This window comes from Nicotiana sylvestris, chromosome 8 (assembly GCF_000393655.2).
Source record: "Nicotiana sylvestris chromosome 8, ASM39365v2, whole genome shotgun sequence".
NCBI lineage: Eukaryota > Viridiplantae > Streptophyta > Magnoliopsida > Solanales > Solanaceae > Nicotiana > Nicotiana sylvestris.
In genome coordinates, this window is record NC_091064.1 from 100,702,586 (window position 1) to 100,719,814 (window position 17,229).

Consider the following 17,229-nt stretch of genomic DNA (forward strand, 5'->3'; position numbering starts at 1 on the left):
CGTCGCTTGTAGCGGAGGTCAAAGAAAAGCAATACAACGATCTGTTGTTAGCACAACTGAAGGAAGGGATTCATAAATACAAGACCATAGCTTTTTCCTTTGGCATGAATGATGGTACTCTACGGTACCAAGACTGCCTATGTGTTCCTGATATCGACAGTCTTCGAGAAAGGATCATGGCATAAGCTCACACATCCAGGTATTCCGTGCACCCCAGTTCTACAAAAAATGTATCATAATCTCAAGGAAATTTATTGGTGGAACAACATGAAGAGGGATGTGGCGGATTTTGTAGCAAAATGTCCATATTGTCAACAAGTGAAGGTCGAACATCAAAGGCCCGGTGGATTGACTCAAAGCATAGAAATTCCAATGTGGAAATGGGAGATGATCAATATGGATTTTGTAGTAGGGCTGCCGCACACTTCGCGCAGGTTCGACTCAATTTGGGTGATCGTTGACCGACTCACAAAATCAACGCACTTCTTGCTAGTTAAATCTACCGATACAGTGGAACCGTATGCTCAGTTGTATATCAAAGAAATAGTCAGGTTGCATGGCACTCCAGTCTCAATCATTTCAGATCGAGGGGCTCAGTTCACGGCCAACTTTTGGAAGAAATTTTATCAATGTTTGGGTATGCAGGTAAACCTTAGCACAGCTTTTCATCCACAAACCAATGGGCAAGCAGAGCGGACTATTCAGACACTTGAAGACATGTTGTGTGCTTGTACTATTGATTTCAAGGGTAGTTGGGATGACCATTTGCCACTCATAGAATTTGCTTACAACAACATGTTAGTATCCAGATGGCACCATTCAAGGCACTGTATGGTAGGAGATACAGGTCTCCCATTGAGTGGTTCGAGGTTGGAGAAGCAGAATTGATAGGGCCGGACCTCGTGTATCAGGCCATGGAGAAAGTCAAGATTATTAAGGAGAGGTTAAAAACTGCTCAGAGTCGCCAAAAGTCTTATTCGGACATTCGTCGCAAAGATTTGGAGTTCAAAGAAGATGATTGGGTATTTTTGAAGGTTTCCCCATGAAGGGCATCATGCGATTCGGGAAGAAAGGGAAATTAAGTTAGAGGTATGTCGGACCGTACAGAATCATTCAGAGGAATGGTCAGGTGGCATACAAGCTCGAGCTGCCACTCGAGATGTCGTTGGTACATACGATCTTCCATGAGTCTATGTTGAAGAAGGTAGTGGGAGATCCGTCCACTATTGTGCCAGTTGAAACTATTGAGGTTAATGAAGAACTATCTTATGAAGAAATTCCAGTTTCCATTCTTGATAGGCAAGTCCGGAAATTGAGAAATAAGGAAATTGCCTCTGTAAAAGTGTTATGGCGGAACCTGCAGGTTGAGGAAGCCACTTGGGAAGCCGAGGAAGAAATGAGAAAGAAGTACCCACGTTTGTTTGAATAGTCATGTAATAGCTTTTATGCATTTGGTTCATATGAACTCTTATCTTTTGATTTGATCCATGTTAAACTATTCCATTTTGATTACATGTGTTGCCTATGCGGCCATGGTTGGTGTTGTACAAATTATGTTATGTCTATGAAATATGTATATGCTGTTAGGATATGTATCTAGGGCCCTCTGACAGGTGGATAGGTCTAGTTACAAAGGAAACTCTGGCAAAATTTTTCGGAAATTTAAGGAGCTAGCCAAATTCGGGGCTGTTGATATATTTCATGATGTGAACAAGCCGAAGTTACATAAGGATGGCTAGTGAATGAACCTTGATCCTCATTCGAGGACGAATGATCCTAAGCGGGAGAGAATGTAAAGCCCCGGAAAATTTTGCTAAGTAATCTAAGATTTTGTGGTGCCAAGATAGGCTAATTATTTTATCTTGTGTGAAAGTGAGGGTTCAGGATATAATGGATATCAATTAGATAGGTTAATAAGTGTATAAGTCATATTATAAGTAGTTTGGGGTCTAAGGAGAGGCCTAAGTCTAAGCAAAGTTGGAAAAATTTCATAATAGGCTAAAGTTGTAAGTAAATGCTCACAAGACCTCACTTTGGACAAGCATATCTCTAGTTATATAAAGTGTTGAGTGATGCACAACCTATCAAATTAAAGTTACAGAGAGTTATGACCATTTTACCGGACATGCGTCACCAGCGCGCGCAGGAGCGCGGCGAACCGCGACAAACCAAGGTTTTTCTTCCTGTAAACCGCGGAAGACCGCGGCGAAATGCGGTGGAACATGTAAAATGTCTAAAATACCCCTGGTTAGTATAAAAACCGAAGGGGTATTATATTTCCTTCATTTTTTGATCATTCAAGCTCGAATTTTGGGGTTTTCTTCACCCTCTCAAGACCTACAACCCCTCCCATCTTCAAGGTAAGCAGTCTTCATTAACTTGGTGTAAAATTTCATTATTCTTACACTAGTATTGATGAAATCTACTCATAAAACACATAGATCTTCAAGAAATTCCTTCAAGAACTCAAAGGAGGGTTTTGCAAGATTTCTTCCAAAAGGTAATCCTACCCCCCTTAGACTTACATGTATGAATTTATTATGGGTATATGAGTGTGAATTAAGTATTGGGACTCTTGGTGTGGTGATTAGAAGCCATAAGTTCCTAATATAAATATATAGTCATTGTATAGATTGGAAGGTGATTATTTGATGGAATTTTGTTGGTTGGGTGATGATGGGTTGTCACACATATGTTTTTGGAAGTTATAAATTGGTTAGGAGTGATGGTGGAATGAATTGTTGGTTAATGGTGATAGTTATGTGAACCAATACTATAGTTATGGGGTGTAAAGATCTATACCTACAAGGTGTTTGATGATATGCCTAAATGGCATAAGTTACGGAATTTATTACTAATATTGGCCCTACTGAATGTTGTATTGTAGATTGAGGTTGCTTAAGTGTATTGGATCATTGTAGTATCACTAAGGGCGAATTTGACGTATGTATGGATAACTTTAACCTTTGTAAAGTCACCTTGTTTGTTGTACGAGTAATTGGTATGTGTTATTTATGTGGACCATTTGTGAATTCTTGTGATTAATATGCCTTGAACGTTGTTGGCTAAGTTTCCTGATATAATGGTGTAAGTAAATGGCAACAAGCCAAGCGTGTGTATGTGAAGGTGCTTATGTGGTAAGAGCTGTGCAAAAAATGATGGAAAGAAATCGTAATTGATGCAATTGAAACAACTGTGGTAATATCATACGTGACTTGTCGCAGCAATTATCATTGTGACTTAAATTGTATACGGACTGTTGCATATAATGGAAATGGTATTGATGTCTATGAAAACTCTTTGTGAATTGTTGTGTTGTCGTGTCAAATGTAATTGTCCGGTGGGATCGGGTTGCGCGCTGCAACACAAAATTATAAGGTGTGGGTTGTGGTGATAAGGGTGGTTGAGGTAATAAGGGTGGAAAAATGATCGAAATCACTATTGAAATGAAAATATGTGAAAGTTGTGAAACCATTGATGTGATGAAATAATGTTGAAAGGGGAAAAGAAGAGATTGTGGAACTTGTTTGGCTTTGATTGTTCCTTTCATGTGCATTGTGTTGTTGATTCTATTACTGTCATTACCTATGTATTTCTTGATTTTACTTGGGGTAAAGTTAGTGATGAAATAATGTTGAAAGGGGAAAAGGAGAGATTGTGGAACTTATTTGGCTTTGGTTGTTCCTTTCATGTGCATTGTGTTGTTGATTCTATTACAGTTTGTTACCTGTGTATTTCTTGATTTTACTTGGGTTAAAGTTTGTTCATACATGCCAGTACAATTCAAATGTACTGACGTCCCTTTTGTCGGGGGCGCTACATTTGTGTTATGATTGTAGGTGGTTCTATAGCAGGTACTCCAGTCCACCGACAGTAGCACTCCTTCACTTTCAGTCAGCTGTATTGGTGAGCCCCTTTTTCCTGTCGGGGCCCTACGTGGCTCATGCCGCTTTCCCTCTCGGAAATCCTATTTTGGTATTTGCGTAAGGTATAGCCGGAGCCTTGTTACCGGCAAGTATTGCAACACTCTTTTGTATCCCTAGAGGCTCCGTAGACGTTTGTGTGGGTTATGTATGGGTATTGGATAGGTTAATGGACCATATTGTAACCTTGTACTCTTGCTTTCTTCTACACTATAACTTGTAGGGAACCTTGGAAGTTTAACCACGTTTTAAATGTTGTGATATAAAATGAACTAAGATGTTAAATGTACTACCTTTCCTAGTTTAAATAAAGGTAAGCATGGCTTCCTTATTCCTATCGAGTTGGGTAGATAGCGGTTGATAAGGCTTGCTGAGTTGGGTTCACTCGATTGAGCGTCGGTCGCGCCTCCCGAAGTTGGGGAGTGACAGGGTCGATTTTTGGGTCGTGACAAGTTGGTATCAGAGCCTAGGTTACATAGGTCTCATGAATCATGAGCAGGTTTAGTAGAGTCTTGCGGATCGGTACGGAGACGTCTATACTTATCCTCAGGAGGCTGCAAAATCTTTAGGAAAAACTTCGCCTTCTTGAATTCTTATCGTGTGTCCTTGATTCAGCTTGAAAAGTAACTCTTTGAATTCCTTCCATGCGTTCGTATGTGCGCGTGAGCGCTCTGTATTAGATATGTATCGATGGCTTGTGGTTCCCTGTCGAGGGGCGAGATGAGATCTCTGTGTGATAATGTTGGGCCAGTCTGGAAGACTTGAGGCCAGGTTTTTGCCTGTAGCTTGAGCACTGAGGTGCTGATTGTGTGAGCAAGTGTTTTTGAACTTATATGTTCGGTAGTGTCCCTATTAGTAGGAGTGATGGTTGGATGGCTATGCGATGAGTGTGCTATGACTACGAGATGTATTTATATGATTTGGAAGCGACGAGAAAGGTCTACTAGAGGATAGAAGAACTATTAAGTGCTTGATTTCCATATTGATTTGAGGTATAGCCCCGAGTTATGGGTGTGTGAAGAATCTTTTCATGTTTTCTAGTTGGGGATGAAGTAAATTTCATGTTGCGTTATGAGTTCAGACTCAGGAAGATTAAGAGACTACGTAATGTCTATGATGGCGAAAGGGTATAAAGAGATGTTGGTTGAGGCGAAGCAGGTGGGTTATCTCCTACGGATTGTTCTGAAGTTTGCGTAATCCCTTATGTCATTTATTGGAAGATCTCTGTTACCAAGGAAATATATGTGTTACAATTTGAATTTGGATTGTTTAAGACAGTAGGCTTGACTGCTACGAGAGTGAATGCAAGATTTGTAGAAGATTTAAAGTACCAGATGGTCTGTGTTTCACGAGCTTATGAAGGATTGAGTTTAATCTCACTATGGTATTATGGCAGCAATAGAGTATATGTGTTAGGAGTTATTGTGTGTGTTTTGATCTATGGCTTTGAGCCAAGTGGGGGAGTCTACTATTGATTAGTTGATTGCATGGTTATGTGCTATGTTGGTTCCAGTTCGATGCCTACTGGAGAATCAGTTATGGCTTACGAAGATTGAGACCGAAGATGGCTTGACTAAAGGAAATTTTAATGAAGGTTATGTCATGCTTCATAGGTGTATGAGAATCACGGAGTGTCTTGAGGGGCTATTGGTGAAGGATGCCCGGTGCATGGGGCAGGAAGTTGCTTGGTTGCATTAAGGTGAGGTTACATTCTGCGGTGTCGGGGTGCTAATGAGGCATAGGTTGTTCGGTTTATTTGATTAGTCTAATTGTGGTTTGAGTAGAGTGGATGACTCTCGAGGATCGTTCTAATGGGTTCAAGATTCTGCATTGAATAATTAGAGATTTCAAGTTGTATAATTGGCTAGAACTGAGGTTTGCATTGGAGGGTGTCAAGACTTGTGTCATCTCTATATTAATTATGGGATTCTATATATCAATATTAGGAAGGTAATGGTTCTGAATTAACAGAAAGTCTCTTTAGGGTAGGTATTTTGAATGTGGTGCTTTTGGGAATATTCAAGAGAGTATTCAGCGGGTTATGAGCCTTAGACGGTGTGGCTTTATGCTTGGGTCTCGTGTGGTAAGTCTGGGTTGAGGAATTGTGATGTTATAGCAAGAAAGAGTATCAAGTTGAAGGTAAATCAGAAGGAAACTCGGATAGATAGGATAGTAGGCCGAGTCGGTCTGGTAGGGATATGATTAGTTCTTTGGATGCTTACGAGGTAATGAGTTTTTGCAGGTGTTTTTCGGCAATTCTCTTAGATTTTAGTGACCTGCGTAGCTCGGTTGAGTTAGAATGATTCAGTCTTGACGGCTTAGTTTTGTGCACATGGAAATTCGGAGAGTCCTTAATGGTTTCTACCATAGTTAGAGATGTATATGTTCTATGAGCATGAGGAGCATGGGATGTATAGTGGTTTCCTTCTAGAGGGGATCAATGGAAAGTTCTTGGTTAGTTGAGTACATAGTTGCTTGTGGCTCAGAAGGGATATGAAATTATCATGTTATCCTAGGATGGTATGGTATATGCAGTATGTTGTGGGGGATTGAGAATTGCATGTGTAAGGTTACAGTTCAGTTCTGAAAGGAAGGTCATAAAATTCTTAGGCAGTTTCAAATGATTAAGGAAATGATATTACTGATTGGTGTGGCTTGATGAGAGTATACATTTCAGAAAGGGCGATGTGTTTGAGTTATGGATGCTTTATTGGTATTGTGGCACTATCTCATCTGATCGACTGATGATATTCAAGTTGGCTTGGTGGCATAGAAGAATTATAGGTGTACCTCTCATGGGATGACTGAGTATTAGTGGTGTGTTGTATATTCGAGCGGCAAAATTGGGATCAGATATGGTAATCTGTGTGCTTTATGGACAGGAAGACTGAAAGTTCTCATAAACAGGTTAGCTCGTGGTTGTGGACAGTAAAGATGTGGGTAAGTTAGTTAGATGATAGTATGTGCTATGATTCAGTCATTGTGAACTTTCGGGGGTTATTTATCTGTTGGGGGTGACTAGAGTTGATGTGTGGTTCATTGGTAGACCTATATGGATGTGTGTTCTGCCTCGAGACGACTTTGTTGACTTTGAGTTGCTATTATTGTAGGATATGGTAATTCGGTTGTTATTGAGCTATGAGTAATTAGGGGGATCTATGAGTTATCTATACGGGTTGCGAGATGTTAAGATTTGTTGGTTATAGGCATATGTGGTGTGGTGTTATTGGAGCCTCCCAGTGGAATTCGAGCGGGAAGAGTACTAGGTATTGCTCGGTGGATGGCATATCAGTTATGTCCTTTCGAGTTGTGTGGTGCTATGTAATTTCTTCGCGGTGGTTATGATGATTGATTTGGTTTTAGACGTCATATTGCTCACGGTTGTCGATTTTGAGCATAGTGACTTAAGGTGTTTCATGTAAACCAGTGTTTGGATGAGGTCACGCATTGGAGCAAAGCTATATAGGGGTATGACACTGTGGTTTAGATTCGTGTGTTTTGTTTCTATGATATGTGATGGGTTCTCAGCATTGTGTGTGGTGGTACTAGTGAGCTTGCGGTACAGCTCTTCCATTTGAGTCATTTGCATGATTTGAGTATGTTCGCATTTTTGCTTATTGGTGCGCGGATTGTGCAAGTTGTGGCTTTAGTCTGTATTGAGGTATCATGTCACCAGAGTAGTTGTGTTGGAGTATATGAGATCGTTGGGATCTTTAATGCATACAAACGGATTCGATTGCAGCATGTTGGAAGGATAATATCGAGGTTCGGCGTAGAAATTTGCTATGGTCTTTGCCAAAAGGAGAAGTGGCTTCATGAATGGTTGATATCAGAAATGGTTATGGCTTACTGTGTGTTTCATTTATCATTGGCAGTATATGAAAGTGTTGGAATGAGACTTTAGTTGATAAGAGGTTTTCTATCGATATTCGGTTGTTGTGTGCACCTACTGTTATTATAAGTTATCGCTACAAGTGTTTGAGTTATGTGGTATATCATGTAATCACACCTGAGGTTGCAGGTATGGGTTATTATAGTTGTTCGGGATTATTCAGAGTATAGGTGTGAGAATTTGATCTTGTGGATGATTTCGGAAGTGGAAATGTGGTTCTAAGGCTTATGGGCTAGGTTGGATTGTGAAATTTCAGTTACAATGTGTTATCGGACCTATATGAGATAGAGTGACGTGGGATCGCCCCCGGGTATGTGCATGGTAAGGTTAGTCAGCGATTGGTTGGCATTTGGAACAACTCTGGGCACGTTCGAGGACGAACGTATGTTTAAGTGGGGGAGGATGTAATGACCCGACCGGTCGTTTTGAGATTTTGCACTTTACTCTCCAATTCCCGGGCATGACTAGCCCCGTATGAGGTATTATGACTTATGTAAATCGTTGATTTTGGTTCTCAGGGTAATCGGAATGAATTTGGAAGAACAACTCTCAGTTTGAGACTTGAAATTTGAAAGGTTTGACCAAGTTTTTGACTTGTTTGTATATGTTCTTGGATTGGAATTTTTATGACTTGGTTAGCTCCGTCAGGTAATTTGGGACTTAGGAGCATGATCGGAATGTATTTTGGAGGTCTGTGGAAAGTTTAGTCTTGAATTTGCGAAATTGAGATCTTGGCGTTTTCTGGTTGATAGGTGAGATTTTGATATAGGGGTCGGAATGAAATTCCGAGAGTTGCAGTAGTTCCGTTGTGTCATTTGGGATGTGTGTGCAAAATTTAGGTCATTCAGACATGGTTTGGTTGGGTTTTTTATCAAAAGCGTAATTTAGAAGTTCTTGGAATTCTTAGGCTTGAATTCGATGCAAATTTGGTGCTTTAATGTTGTTTTGAGCATTTCGAAGGTTGGAATAAGTTTTAATGATGTTATGGGATATGTTGGCATGTTTGGTTGAGGGCCTCGGGTGAGTTTCGGGTGGTCAATCGGACCATTTCATGTTGTGAAAAATTGCAGAATTTCTGTTGTTGGTGTTGCAGGGTTTTGACCTTCGGGTTCGCGATGCATGTCCCACCTTCGCGAAGGGTTAAGGTGCGAGGCTGGGGAGTTGGCCTTCGCGTTCGCGAAGATTGTTCCTCGATCGCGAAGGTGTGAGGCCTATGGTAATCGCGTCCGCGAGGTGTAGGTCGCATTCACATAGAGGAAGAAGGATAGATAGGTCTTTAGTGCATTTGTTCTACGCGTTCGCGTAGTAGGTGTTGCGATCGCGAAGTTTTGATCTACTCATGCATCGTATTCGCGAGAAGGGTCTCGCGTTCGCATAGAAGGAATTCCGGTCTGTGAGGCATTGTGCTTCGCGAACGCGAGGGAAGTGTCGCATTCGCGATGAAGGAAAATCTAGGCAGACAATTTATATTTTAAAATCGGGGGTTTATGTCCAATTTCATAAAAACCATTGGAGAGCTCGGGAGAAGGTGAAATTTGAGGATAGTTTCAGTGGAACTATTAGGGTAAGTATTCTTCTCTCATATTTCGTTTATTTCCATGATTTGGTCTTGAATTTCATCATTTAATTTGGAAAATTAGAGTGAAAATTAGGGGAAAAAAAATGAAAGAAAAGTTTGAGATTTCTTTTGGGGATTTGAATGGGCAATTGAGGTCGGAATTTGATAAATTTGATATGGGTAGACTCGTGAGTGAGTGAGGATTCTATTGATATAATTTTGGTCGGATTCCGAGTCGTGGGCCCGGGGCCGTGTTTGAGCAATTTCGGGATTGTTGATGTAAATTGGATATTTTCGAGTGGGCTTTGTTCCGTTAGCATATTTTAATAGTTATGCTCTGATTGTGGCTAGATTTGGAGCATCCAGAGGTCGATTCGTGAGGGAAAAGGCATCGCGGGCTAGAGTTTGGACCGGATAGAGGTAAGTAATGATTGTAAATACTGTCCTGAGGGTTTGAAACCTTGGATTTCACATCGTTGTACTACTTTGAGGTGACGCACATGCTAGATGACGAGCGTGAAGTCATGCACCGTCGGGGATTGTGACCTGGTTCGTCCCGTATAACTGTTAAGTCGCGTATTGATTTGAGATCTTATGATATTTCATATTTTAGAGATTGATATAATTTTTGGGTTGTATGCCACGTTTGGGGCCTTGTGCCGACCTATTGAGACTCTTAGGAGCATTTTCACTATTTTTCCTCACTCTATTTGTTTTGAAAGCATATCCTTAGTCATATTTTACTTGTTTATTGTTTAAATCTGGTTTTATCACTTTACTTCTTAAAATGTGAAAACTGTTTGAGCTGAGTTCCCTGATTTACTGATTGCCCGAGTGATTGTGAGGTTGATGACTGAGATAGACCAAGGGTCTGATTGTGAGGTTAATGACTGAGAGGGGTCGAGGGCCTGGTTGTGAGGATTATACATTTATGGATCGGGCAACACGCCGCATATATATAGGGCTGCACGCTGCAGTGATATAGCACTTGCGCTGTAGGAGCCCCTCCGGAGTCTGCACACCTCAAGTGAGCGCCGTCGGCGAGATATATGTATCGGGTTGCACGCCGCAGCAATATCTGGATCGGGATGCGCGCCGTAGCGGTTACTATATGGTACCTATTCAGTGTGAGTGTTGAGTGTGAGCGTTGACCGGTAAGAGTTGAGTCATGAGTGGCTGAGAGGCTTGCCCGAGGGGCTATAGATATATAGGTACATGAGTGATGCTTTGCCTTAGGGGCCTGTTTATGAACTTATTTATTTTCACTCCTCCTTAAAGCGAGTTTCTATCGAATATGTTGATTTAATTACTGCTTTCACTCATCTTTAGACCGAGCCTCTATTGAAAATGTTGAACAAATGCTTTAAACAACTTTCATTTAAATTGAAGTTTTTAAGTTATGAAATAGGTGTGAATTTCTGTTTTGCCGAGGGGCTGTATACGAACTATGTTTCTCCCGAGGGACCGATTATGATTTTCACCACTTTCACTATATATATATATTTCATTAAACCTATATTGAAAAGGTTAGAAAGATAATTTTTAAAGGATTTTACTGAAGTTGGGAGTTTAACGAAATGATTTTGAATGGCATCCTGATTTAGGAACATGTTGTAATCACTGTGGTGCTATGACGTGGTTGATGTATTTTTTTACTGCTCAATCTTTATTTATTCTTATTACTTACTGGGTTGGAGTACTCAATTACTCCCTGCACCTCGTGTGCAAATTCAGGTATTTTGGAATCCGGTAGCGGGTGTTGATTGCTCAGAGGCGGAGTCGTCGGAGTTAGCAAGGTGGCTGCACGCCATTCGTAGCACTGCGTTCCTTCCTCTCATTTTCATTACTGTATTTAGTACATTTTTAAACTCTTGTTGTATTCAAACCTTGGTAGATGCTCATGACTAGTGACACCCCGATGTCGGGCTTGTGTAATTATTCCGCGCTTTCCTTTTAAATTTCATTATGAGAATTATTGTTTCTAAATGGTATAAAAACAATTTTTATTGGAAAATGGTTGATTCGGAAGTTGTGTCGGCTGGCCTAGTTTCACGATAAGCGTCATCACGACCGGATCGGTTTTTGGATCGTGACAATATCGCATGAATTACACATGCATTCTCGTATTCTAGCTCTATAGACATATAGTGTTAGTTTGGCTTGAACAGGCGGGCGAGGCGTCGAAAGAACTTCACGAGCAAAATAAACCCGACTAATGAAAAAACCAGATAGATCAAGCAGTTAAATCAATCGAAAAAGTCACTAGGATAGACGTTAATACCCCAGAATATCTCAATCTCATTAAATTTTCTCTTACGTTGTTCGTTTGCTCTATTTTCATTCTTGTTATCTTATTTGCTTGTTAGTAATTTTAGTTAAACAATAAAAATTACATCTCCCTCAAAATCACTTGAACATTTAACTCCTCACTAGTTTAGCTTAGACATAATTAATCATAAGTTATCGTGGGAACAATACTTTCTTACTTGTTGACCGTGTATACTTGTGTGTGCATTGGCTCCAATAATTTTTTGGCGCCAATGCCAAAGACTTTGAAATTAGCTATTTGTCTAAATAACATTTTATTCGTTATCTGTTCGAGTTTTAATTATTTATGAATTTTACATCTATAGGTGTTCACCTTGAATGCTATAGAGAAGTGGAAGCTTGAACGACCTTCCTCCTTACAATCCTAAACCTGGAAAACTCTTCCATAAGTTAAAGAGATAGGCCAAAGCGAGAGCAAAAACTGAAGAGTTGGGCATCGTGGTCCAGCCATAGTCAATAGAGATGGCAAAAAATGAAGAGAGATCAGTGGTAGAGGCTGCAAGGCCTAATCTCGCAAACATGGCTCAGGCTATCGTGAAGTCTGACATAACTAGACACTTTGAGCTTAAGAAGTACATGGTGCAACTAATTCAGTCTACATGGCAATTTATGGGTCTCTCCAATTAAAATCCGCAAAGGCATATCCAGATTTTTTTTTTGGAAATCACGGGTACTTACAATCATCTTAATGTTTCCGATGATTATATCACACTAACATTGTTCCCCTTTTCTTCTACTGGAGGAAGCAAAAAATGGCTACAAAACTATCCCGCTAAAAAGAAACTCTGTATACTAGTTTACATCATACAGATCTGCAGTAGTTTACACCATTTCCAACTCAATGTTGTGTTTGTCTAATTGGTCCTTCAACTCATTCCTCCAATTTTGAAGCAGTCTCTCTTGCTTAGTTATAAGCTCAGTCTTTGTTTTCAACTCTTCTTCCATTTTTGCAATCTCCTATCCATATCCACAATACTCCATTAGCAATGACAAAAATGAGTGGGAAACATTAGAGGTCCTCTAGAAACTCATATCATTAAATCTTTATCTTTTCTTTACTTACTGGATAAGTATCATCAGTGTTACCCTATCTTACCTTTCTAAGCATATCTGGTTTGGAAGGCAGATCCTCGCGTTGCAACCCAATCAAATAAAGTTGAAGTTTTTTCGCTGCTTCCATGAAATCTCTGGCATGTCTCTCAACATCAACTGTGGAGCAGCAAATTTGTATCTCATCCAGAAAAAGTAAAAAAAAATGAACATTTCAGAAACCATGAATATAAGCTCAAAAAAAAAAATGGAAAAAAAAAAGAAAAGAAAAAAGGCTAAAATAAAAAAGGAAAATGACTTTATTCCTGCACGAGTATTAGGGAACAACCAGAACCTGAAATTGTTACCATTTCTAGAGGATATTAAACGCCAGGAATTTCAACAAATTCACTTCAAAAGGAAAACACAATGAAGATTCGAAAAACAGAGACAAAAGGGGGGGCTGCTCAATCGATCTAAGAATTGTGCGAATTATGGTAGTAGTATTAAACTTCTGAGTTATATGATGAAACTTTGGAAAAGAGTGATATAGTGTAGATTGAAGAAACATTACATAGGTGACAGAGAGCCTTCTCTGCTAATAGTTGGGATAAAGGCTTAGTTGTTATTATAACATTTTTATTAGCTCTCGTGTTTGCCAGGAATCTTTAGTTTCATTAGAGATTTGTATATCAGTGTAGAGAAAGTGTGAGATCTAAAAAGCCTCTAGTTTTAAAACATTAAGTTGTCTTTTAAGATGAATTATCGAGTACAAGAATGAAATGAACGGAGTAGATCAGAATAGACATGGATATTCATACAACCAATCCCAACTAGTTTAGGAACATATAGTTGATTGATTGATTGATCGAACCTAAGTAGCTTCTGTAAGTTGCAATATTCAAAGACCCTGTATCATATATCCACACAGCCAACCCCAACTAGTTTTAGACATAAGCTTTGTTGACTGATTGAAATTAGGAAGCTTCTGTAAATTGTAATATTCGAAGAACCCACATCAATCCAGCAGATTATTATGTCAGTGCTAGTGGGAAATGGGTATTCATGCAGCAAGACCTCAAGTCTCAAGAAAAATGTTCTCACATAGCTTTAGAACATTAAATAGCTACCTTATCGGAAAACAAAACAATAAAGACTAAAGCAGCGGTCCTAAAGTAAATTGGCAACAAAAAAAGGCAAACACAAGTTAGTATATAGAGTGTATAAGTAACAATAATGCTATTTTGTGATTTCCTGACTGATTTAATAGTACTAAACTCATCCTTCAAAGACAATGAATAGATTCAAGGGTTAAAAATCTGCCGTATGGTCTAAAATTACTCACTCTGATGATAAGGATGAGCTGAACGGTCTATTGCCTGGAGCTCTCTTGCAGGCAAGCAGAGAAGCAAAGCAGCCTCTAGCGCCATCACACAGGCAATCATGTCAGCCATTGAAGAAGGCGATTGCATCTGCGATTGAGGATTTTGCTGTTGATCAACAGAATGTCTCTCAGCCATATGATTTAAGCAAATGTAGCACCACTAACTTCCCTCACTTCAAAGGTTAGGTGGAGAGAAGATGCTGGCAAACTGATCACGGCAAATAGTAAATGAAATTGAAACCTTATCCTGACAAAAAAAAAAAAAAAACAAGAAAGAGCAAGCGCAAAACCACTTCAATGGCACTCTTCCAAGATACTTGTCCTTTTTCACTTTTTGAGGTTTAATTTGACTAATTCTCTGTTTAAACCTAACATAGATAAATTATCTTTCAAAAGAATTAAAACATTCCAAAATTATACAAAAGCTACATATGTTACATATTTGTAAATTTGAAAATGTAACATAATTCGTTTCAAACTCTAGGTCGAGCATTCCTTTTCAGTCTCTGGGAAAGCATAAGGGCTGCAAATTTTGACAGAGGGCATAATTACAAAGAAATTTGATATCGTTTTCCATCCTGCTTCTTCGTTTTTACAATTTAGTAAAAGGATTTATACAGATATGAAACTGAACGCACCAGTTCTTTTCCTTTTGTCTTCATTTCTAGATTTAATAGTATACTTATTCAGACTCACAAATAAGGACGAATGAGCAAGAAAAAATGGTAACGGATTCAAGAACTTTTGACATACTCATCAAATTAAACAATAGCGAAAGCATGAAAATAGCATAATGCACAAAGAAGATTGGGTAAAACAACAGTAAATGCAGCCGACAGTAGCGGTAAATTTGAAGGTATGAGGGTGTTTTTAACTTCTGGAGATGGAATTCAAAATCAGATGCTACAAAATCTAGCTCGTGAATTAATAATCATCCACTGAGAAATGCAATAAATTTGGTATTAGGTTCCTGGGGGAGAGCTTATGAAGAAAATACTGAGATGAATTCGGATACAAGCTGGTAAATGGTGACTAGTATAATAGGTTCACTAGGTCGGGCATTAATCAGCCCATTTGTGTGTTGGGTAATTTCTGTAGTAACGGGCTAGTCACTTTTTGTATCAATTTTTAAAAAATAACCAATTTTGAAATTTAGTGACTCTTAATGCAAATATACCATAACAGTGTTATGGATCTCCAACTTAAACAAATAAAAAATCCATAATAATATCATGATATTTAAAATCCAAAGGGCTCTTGATATGAAACAAAGCTGCATGTTTCTTTTCTTTTTTTTGGGACAAAAATATTATTTTTGTCTCCGCCCTTTGCATTGATAGCATCACGAGTTTTGAATTAAAAAAAGTGAAACTCCATGATAGTGTCTTGGATTTCGTCTGTCATATACAATCAAATCTCTACGTAGCAGTCTCGTTTGATACAAATATTTTTGGATGTTATATCGAAGCGCTGTTATATAAAACATATATTATAACATAACATGAAAATTTGTTCCGGAAAAGCTTCGCTTTTATAGTGTAGTGTTGTTATATAGGGATGTTGTTATAGAGAGGTCTGACTGTAGTTTCACTTTCTTAAGTTCGAAATTCAAAAACAGTGTTACAGATTCAAAAAAAAGTGAGTTATGAATTTGTATATGTTTTTTAATACAAGTTCAAAAATAGCTATTTTTGATATTTGAGTGTAATTCTTCTTATTATGGTCTCTCTTTAAGAAACTGATGCACTTAAACTGTAGATGGCACTTGATATTTTTCTTCCTCTGGATTTAAGAGTAACCATATTCATAGAACCAAAAAAGAAAAAGAAAAAAAAACAAAGTTAATCGAAAATTAAATAGGAAAGCAGGAACTATGTTTACTGTAAAATTGAGAAAGGAATATATAGATTGTTTTTTTCCTTTTCTCTTCTCAAAATTGATCTCACATCTTCAATTCTTTTTGCAAAAACCTTTCTGTCTATTTGTGTCTCCCTCCATGCTCCTTTTATATGAGTGTTTACTTGAACATCTTAGTTAGGAATACAATGCCAAGCAGTTGAAGACAAACTTGGATTTTATACTATATTCATTCGTAGGTGATATATTTATTCAGAGGCAGATGCAGGATTTGATCAATTCAATTATGAATCCACAATTTTAAGCAATGACTCTAGTAAAAAAAAAATCATTAAAATTTTAAACTCATTAAATTTAAATTTTTAATTCATTTAATATTTAATATGTAAAGCAAAGAGGGAAGCAAAATATTCAACATGAGTGACCGTAGTTACTATATTAGTTAACGTGATTCGTTGACTTAAATTGTCGATCAAAAAGATTAAGTAGCATGAAAAGTTCAATCCCTGTTTGCCTTTCGAAAACCCTAGAAAAAAAACGAAAGTAAGACAAAGTATATATTCATTGTTTGTTAGAAAATTCAATCTTATACAAAAGACGTAGATTTGCTCCATCGACTTCCCCTTCATGTGGCCACGTACAACTTCTTTTTTTTAACATGAAAAGGTACTTATATTAAAACATAGGTAAGGCTAATGTCCGTTAACATTGTCATTAGTACATAAGCCATCATAAGCTAATATTATGCCTTGTAAGGCACTATCATTTCCTAAAGCAGCCATACGACCACATTGGTCTCTAGAACAGTTTCTAGCATATATATATATATATATCCAACCTCATCTTTGTCATATACATCTACAACAAATTCAGGTGGCAAAATAAATGTACATATTTTATTGTAGCTACATTGCATTAGTGCTGCTTTTGCCAAAAGATGAGCCACCATATTCCCTTCGTGGAAGCTATGCTTCAATGTGATTGTCCCCTGTCTGAATACCTCTTCCATTAACCAGCTGCATTTGTAAATTAAGTTATTGTAAGTTGGGTAATCTTCGTGAAGGAAACGTATGACCTCTGTGGCATCAGTTTCTACTTCAACCGGGAATGTGTCTTCCCTAATAATTAGTTGAAGTGTATGCCAAAAAGCTTGGAGTTCTGTTTGTATTGGTGATGTTGCTTGAATTTTCTTGTAGAATCATGTCTGCCATTGCCCTTTGTAGTCACGAACTACTCCACTGATACCCCTTTCCAGGTA

At 38.5% G+C, this 17,229-nt stretch overlaps 1 protein-coding gene across 2 annotated transcripts; it reads right to left on the minus strand.

The window, feature by feature from the left end:
- Positions 1-12,297: 12,297 nt before the first annotated feature.
- On the minus strand, positions 12,298-15,136 carry LOC104247461 (mediator of RNA polymerase II transcription subunit 28). Of its 2 annotated transcripts, XM_070155459.1 has the most exons (4): positions 14,868-15,129; positions 14,076-14,322; positions 12,798-12,910; positions 12,325-12,658 (listed from the first exon to the last, which is right to left on the minus strand). In XM_070155459.1, exons 2-4 carry the CDS (start codon positions 14,248-14,250, stop codon positions 12,524-12,526), a joined length of 423 nt encoding a protein of 140 aa, XP_070011560.1. In that variant the 5' UTR covers positions 14,251-14,322; positions 14,868-15,129; the 3' UTR covers positions 12,325-12,523. The 2 variants fall into 2 exon arrangements, with proteins under 2 accessions (XP_070011561.1, XP_070011560.1); XM_070155460.1 differs by having other exon boundaries at positions 12,298-12,655; positions 14,076-15,136.
- Between the last annotated feature and the right edge of the window lie 2,093 nt (positions 15,137-17,229).

What these genes read in the sequence shown, in the direction of transcription:
- LOC104247461 (XM_070155459.1), bottom strand. Translation starts at nt 14,250, where the DNA reads ATGGCTGAGAGACATTCTGTTGATCAACAGCAAAATCCTCAATCGCAG. An exon ending in AGCTCATCCTTATCATCAGA is followed by an intron (nt 12,911 to 14,075) that starts GTGAGTAATTTT and finishes GCTGCTCCACAG; the next exon opens with TTGATGTTGAGAGACATGCC. An exon ending in AACCAGATATGCTTAGAAAG is followed by an intron (nt 12,659 to 12,797) that starts GTAAGATAGGGT and finishes GGATATGGATAG; the next exon opens with GAGATTGCAAAAATGGAAGA.